Source organism: Phyllostomus discolor, chromosome 5 (assembly GCF_004126475.2).
Source record: "Phyllostomus discolor isolate MPI-MPIP mPhyDis1 chromosome 5, mPhyDis1.pri.v3, whole genome shotgun sequence".
NCBI classification, from domain to species: domain Eukaryota; kingdom Metazoa; phylum Chordata; class Mammalia; order Chiroptera; family Phyllostomidae; genus Phyllostomus; species Phyllostomus discolor.
In genome coordinates, this window is record NC_040907.2 from 146,858,425 (window position 1) to 146,865,314 (window position 6,890).

The window sequence follows — 6,890 nt, forward strand, 5'->3', positions numbered from 1 at the left end:
GCTGGAGCGGCCTTGAGTCCGGAGCACCTTAAGTCTAGTCGCCCTTACTTCGCCAGGACGTGGCTGAGGAACGGAGATGCCTCTCCTCGGACTCCCGGAGAAGCCCAGGGCACCCCCTCCCGCTAAGAGCTCAGGAGACGCCCGGGGCAACAGCTGGTGCGGCCGCCAGTCCAGGGAGCGCGCCGACCAGGGAGGCTACTCTCAGGCCGGCGAACGCACGGCCCTGCCACTGGCCTCCACCCTGGCCGGGCCGAGTCCGGTTACCCCTCGCCGGGGGCCGGATGCCGCCACCCTGGGCTCGGGCCTGGATCGGTGCCCCCGAGTTTCGGCAGAGCTGCCTCGCGGCCGGGCTGAGGCTGCCCCGGTCCGCGTTCCCGGAAGCGGTTCCCTCTCGTCTCCCGCGGCGGACGCGGTCCTGGGCTTTCTCCGAGGGCGTCCCGGGCCAGGGTGCCGGGAACCCCGAGCGACGACGGCTGGGCACCGGGGCGCTGGATCCCCGGCGCCTGGGAGCCAGCGCGTCCCGGGGGCGGAGAGCTCGGCCGACGGGGGCGGGCCGAGGCTGGGGGAGGGAGGTGGCTCCCGGGGCTCCGCGCTATTGGCCGCAGGGCCCGGCGGCAGGAAGGGGCCAGAGAGCGCGGCCCCACCCCGCGGCCAGCAGAGCCTATCGCCGGGAGCGCGGAGCGCGGATAAATGTAGCGCCGCGGCGCGGGCCGGTAGCTCTCCGACGGGCCGGAGCGCGGCGGAGCCATGCAGTACCCGCACCCTGGGCAGGCAGCGGCGGGCGCCGTGGGGGTGCCGCTGTACGCGCCCACGCCGCTCCTGCAGCCCGCGCACCCGACGCCGTTCTACATCGAGGACATCCTGGGCCGCGGGCCCGCCGCGCCCACTCCCACTCCCACGCTGCCGTCCCCCAACTCCTCCTTCACCAGCCTCGTGTCCTCCTACCGGACCCCGGTGTACGAGCCCACGCCGATCCACCCCGCCTTCTCGCACCACTCCGCCGCCGCGCTGGCCGCCGCCTACGGACCCGGCGGTTTTGGGGGCCCTCTGTACCCCTTTCCGCGGACGGTGAACGACTACACGCACGCCCTGCTCCGCCACGACCCCCTGGGTAAGGCGGCTGGGGTCATGGCGGGGCCGAGCGGAGGCGGCGGCGAGGAAGGCGCCACTCGGCAGGTGGCTGCGCCCAGGAGGCGGCGGGGGCGGAGGGGTAGGCAATAGAAAGTTGTGGCAAAAGTGATAGAAAAGCGGCTCCGGTGCGCGCGCGGGGCCAGGAGACGCGGGCACCGGCGGCGCGCGGGCCGAGTGACCGCACCGTGACTCAGATTGGTTTTCCTGAACCTTGCAGGCGTCGGGGCGCGCGGGCCGCGGCGAGACCTCGGGCGCTGCCGCCGGGGCTGGCAGCCGAAGGCAGTTCTGGGGCGCGCGTGTCGCCTTGGGTGGGGTCCCCTTAGCTGGAGGGACCGGGTAGGGAGTGCCAAGGAGCCCGGGTCGGCCCCCGCGGGACAGGGATAGTTGCCGGGCCCGGGTGGTTACGGGGCTGGACCTGGTTCAACGAGCTTGTGCAGTGAAAGAGCCTGACCCTTTCCGTTCATACAGGAAATCTTGAGTTCTCGATAGGAGTAAATCTGGTTTCAGAAGCTGTTAAGTGTTTTCCTGGCTGCGTGAAGCAGACCCTTCCCCCGGAGTAGTGCACGCTGCTGATTATTTTATCGACATCCTCAATACAGACAAATTCAGGAAACACTCGACTTCTGATAGCCGGGATCCGTTTTTCTGATATTGTTCATTTCCTCTGTGTGGGATGTGACTTTATGGCAGCTAAAATAACCAGTTGCTTCCTTTTTTTTTTTTTTTTTTTTTTTTTTTTGAGGCTGTTTTGCACTAGTCTGAAGCCTGACGTAAGCAAAATCTCGAAAAAAAAAAAAAAAAAACCCCAACAATGCCAGCTTTCAAAGTGTTCAGGCGCACGTCTGCAGACCGACGGACGAACGGACGGACGGTCTGACACGTCTTTGGAGATGGAAGGGCAGCGCAGACACCTCAGGCATATAGAATTGGCGGGGCTTGTCCTTAGTGCGCAGCCTAAGACCTAAGGCGCCGGTGATACACGCTGGGGTGACCCTTGGCGCCTCCGGTATCTGAAGCCCCGAGGTAAATAAGGAGACGGGGCTCCTTGCCTCCGACCACCAGGGTTTTAAATCTCCTCTTTGTTATTGGCAGCTTCTGCAGAGACCCTGCAGACATCTACCATTTTAATTAACAGTTAATATCATTACCGTGGTACGGCCTCTAGCGTAGTTCCTCACTTTCTCACTGTTAGAGAGACGGGGGTGGAGGATTATATTTTAGTTCTCTTTTTAAAAAAGTTATTATGTTATATATTTGATTCCAGCCTCTAGGGTTTGGTGCTGCGGTCCCGGAGTGGCTCCGTTATGCTGCTGGGGCCGGAGCGGGACGCTCAGCTGGCCGGGCCTGAGGGCGAACGTTTTCACCCAGCGCGCCCTGGGTTTCCTTGGGTTACTGCTGGGACTTCGCAGGAGGAAGCAAAGGGTTTTTCGAGATAGACCAACAGGAAACACATTGACGGAAATGTTGCCATAGCCCACGGGGCGGCTTTAACTGGCCGCCCCCGCGGGCCGGGTGTGAAATCAGAGGAGGCCGCTGCGACCTGGATCCAGGATTGGAAGCTCCACGCTCGGCCTAAAGCTGGAGCCGGGCTCAAGGGCTTCCCGCAGCAGCCTGGCCCGTGGTCCGCTGGTGAGGCTCCCACCGTCGGCCTGTGGCTACAAACTGCCTTCGGTCCTGTAACGGCCTCACTCCTCCCCAACAGACACTCAGGGTATTTGGAAAGTGCGGTTCACCAAGGGAGAGGACCTAGGGGTGCAAAGAGTTGTAGCTAAATTCGAGAGCGACTGGTTAAAGAGGGTGATGATATTTTAAGCTCGATCTGTAATGGGCTTGAGCTTATAGATTCTTTTGGGGGGGTCAAAAGATTTGTTTTGGGGGGAATCAAAAGATTTGTTGGTATCTATCTATGGGTATGATGGTTGCGTGTATGTTTCTGTGATTGTCCAATGTGGTCTGTGCATATGCAGTGTAGGTGTGTGACTTTGGCTGTTTCTGTGTCCCTGCGTATGTATGCGTATTGGTGGCAGTATGTTGAGTCCATGTGTTAGTGAGTGTGTATGAACATGTCTGGTTGGGGGTTCTCGGAAGTCTCCTTGCCCCCTCTGTCACCCTCAGGGCCCGGTCTTAGGTCTTAGGTTGCCAGGCTGCTCCAGGGCCATCACTAATCACCCCACACCACTCTTGCTGCCCACAGGCAAACCGCTGCTCTGGAACCCTTTCTTGCAGAGGCCTCTGCATAAAAGGAAAGGAGGCCAGGTGAGGTTCTCCAACGATCAGACTATCGAGCTAGAGAAGAAGTTTGAGACCCAGAAATACCTCTCCCCACCTGAGAGGAAGCGCCTGGCCAAGATGTTGCAGCTTAGCGAGAGACAGGTGAGCGCACCTGGGGCCTGGGACGGGCTCCTGGGGGCAGGCATCACAGGGCAGAAGAGAGACTTGGAGCCACTGTGTGTTCTTGTTTGTCCTGCCTTGCTGTCCAGCTTCTGAGGGTCTGCTCTCCAGCCCCGGAGCTCCCTCCTCCCCACCATCCCTTGGGATTCTGGGATGGTGGCAAGTTTTCTTTGTTTTTTTCTGTAGGTCAAAACCTGGTTTCAGAATCGACGCGCTAAATGGCGAAGACTAAAACAGGTATGGACATGGTTCTGTTTCTATGGAAATAAATATTTTTATCAGGTTATCTCAATGCAAGGCCTGTTATAGGTTGTATGCAAAAGTCATTTGAGAGACTATTTAACCTCTTCACCTTGATTAAAAAGGCAAATAGTCTTGCTGAAATTCAGGATGAGTTACTCAGGTGGCAGTAATGCTAAAAGCACCTAATGCAGTTCCTATATCAATTATGCTTGGGTTTTCACACACTGGCTAGTAAAACTCCTGGCTAATTGTTTTATAAACCCCATATGTTGTTTATCTAATTAACGCAGGAAAGATAAAGTAATTGACAGTAAATGACTTAAGCAGTTATCTTTGGGAGAAAATTGTTTCTTTTATTTACACAGCCATAATAAAACCAGGCAGAGCTCAAGGGTAAATATAAGGAAATAAACACCTTTAAGTTTTGTTTGTACTGTTTTTTAGAAGAATTAAATATCAAAGAGTTTAAAAATTATTTTCTATGTAATGCTGGCTCTTAAAACGAATATAAAATCATTAAAAGACTATCCAAGCCTATTTGAAAAGTACCTTAAACTTTCTAACAGTCTTTCTTCCAATGACCTTGTTACGTAATACATGATCAAAAAAGTAAAGGCTAATTCAGTTTTTAAAGGCGCTCTATTAAGTTAAGGCTAAAGATTTGTTTATGGTGTCCTAATCTGGATGTCTTCTTTAAAATAATCTGATGATTGATGAACTGTTCATTTGCCTGTGTATGCATAGTTTATAGTAAATAAAATATTTTTGAAACAGTAGTATGAAGGGGGAAATTGAAAGTAGTGTGCTTTTTTAAATATAGTGATCATAAAACATTTCATTAAAAAACAAGATAGAACACTTTGAAACAGGAAATAAAATTCTCATAATTTTATTATTTTGATGTGATTAAAAATATTCAGCTTCCCTCTCAATTTCTGACCTTGCGCATATATACGTTACATAGTTGCAAGCCTGGTGAATCTATCTATTCTGTAGTCTTGCTTAAAAAAAGCCCTTATAATGTTTCTATATAGTGTTTATGTCCATTTTAGACAAACACAGGATTAAAACTTCACTAACTCATTTCTTGGTTAAAAGTGTGGCTGCAGTTTACCAGGGACTTTAAAAATGAAGGTACCTATGTAATAAGAGAGTATTTTCCAGAAAATTCCCCCAGATTTTAATTAAGTTGTAGTTGTTTCTCTTTTCAGTTGGCAACATTCTTCTAGTTCTGCATTATGTATTTGCCATGATTTTGTAACCTATTACACATGCTTCTGTACGTATGTTTATAAACGTACTTCAGAAAATGGATGACATTGATTCCATCTAATAATTTTGAAACTTTATCCTTAATCACTATTTAGCATCCATTTAAAAAATGCCTAGAAGATTGTATTAATTGGCAAGATCTAACTATTTGAAAAATGATGATAATGTGTATCCAGTGATCTGGTTTCTTTTTTCCCCTAAACTCTTAAGAATCTTGAGATGGTGGGTTTGGGCTGGAATTAGTGTTCATTTGACATAATACATTACAGTTATATTTGGAATTGGTTGTTCTTATATGGCAAGTGTATAATCTTTCTTTGATATAAAAAGAACTTCTTCCAAAGTGAGGGAAAAAAGTATGTATTATCTATGTAAAGATTGTAGCTAAAAGCAATCAATAAGCTAAAAATTAAAAAGACAGTAGAGGGTGAAAAGACATTTTGATTTATATTTCATGATCTACCAATATCCATTTTCATCCTCTTCATTAAGGAGAACCCTCAAAGCAACAAAAAAGAAGAACTGGAAAGTTTGGACGATCCCTGTGACCAGAGGCAAGACTTACCCAGTGAACAGAATAATAAAGGTGCTCTGGATAGTTCTCAGTGTTCGCCTTCCCCTGCCTCCCAGGAGGACCTTGAATCAGAGATTTCGGAGGATTCTGATCAAGAAGTGGACATTGAGGGTGACAAAGGCTATTTTAATGCTGGATGATGATCACTGACATTGGCACATTTGGAAAACCGGACCTGGGAAATATTCTCAACAGAAAAATCTCATAGACAACTGGAAAACTATATGAAAAAGGGAGTCAATTTTCAGGTGTTCTGGAAACCTAAAGTATTTGGTGTACTGGCTAACTAACAAACACATTGAAACCTTAATTTTGAAGTAAAGAATAGTTTATATATTGATTTTAGATTGTACAATAAGGGGACCTTTCACTGATTAAATTTACCCCCTTTCTAAAGAAGTAAAAGTTTTTTTCTATTTATAAAAAGTAATTTTGAACTTTTTTGGTTAAATTTTTAAATTATAACTTTAAAGAACTTTGTAGGATCTTCTTGAATACCTTTTCTACAATCTTCATCCCACTTAGTCAAAAACCAAAAGGTACCCCAAATCCAGAGGTATGCCTTGGATGGGGGGCACACATTTCTGTGAGCCTTGGAATATTTTAAAAGGAAACATTCTTTAGTTTTGTATTACGTTTTTATACTGCTGCCTTAAGTCCATAAAGCAGCTCAGAGCTAGTCTCCAGGATGGTTGTGTGCCTTTTCTCAGAGATACAGCCGATAATCCTAAATGCTTGTTTTGTGCTATCACTTACTACCTTACCTGTTTGACTAAGGTGTTAAGGATAGTACTGCCCAGTTCAAGCAGACAAACTGACTCAGTAACTAAAATTAAGCACAGATGAACAGGGAAATAGCTTGTAGATACTGTGTTTTATACCAAACTGTATATATATATATAATGTGTATATATATAATTGTTTACTGTAAAAAACATAGCCAAAATGGTGTTTTGTTCTGTTTTTTTTTTAAATGAATAACGTGTCTATAAAATAAATGTGTCGGTGGACTGACTGACATCGTCAGATCTCTTGTTCTTTGATTAGAATAAACCCACACCTCTTTTTACACCTGCCTCCGAGTGGCTGGCATTGGTGCTGGGCGCCCACCCACCAGCGCTGGAGCCTCAGGCTATGCGTCCCGCTGGGGCTCCTGTAGCCGGGAGCACCCGCCAGCGCGGTTCTGTGCCTCTGTGCCGCGGCCAACGGGTGGGAACCTGGAGGGTAGGTTTGGACCTTTTCCTGCGTGTTTGCCATGTGCTTGGTGTGTGTTGCATCT

The 6,890-nt window shown here is 49.0% G+C and overlaps 1 protein-coding gene across 1 annotated transcript; it reads left to right on the top strand.

Moving 5' to 3' along the window:
- The first annotated feature begins 654 nt into the window (after positions 1-654).
- On the top strand, positions 655-6,626 carry HHEX (hematopoietically expressed homeobox). Its single transcript, XM_028514151.2, has 4 exons — positions 655-1,111; positions 3,326-3,504; positions 3,709-3,759; positions 5,530-6,626. The coding sequence occupies exons 1-4, from the start codon at positions 748-750 to the stop codon at positions 5,749-5,751; spliced, it is 816 nt and encodes a 271-aa protein (XP_028369952.1). The 5' UTR covers positions 655-747; the 3' UTR covers positions 5,752-6,626.
- Positions 6,627-6,890: the final 264 nt, after the last annotated feature.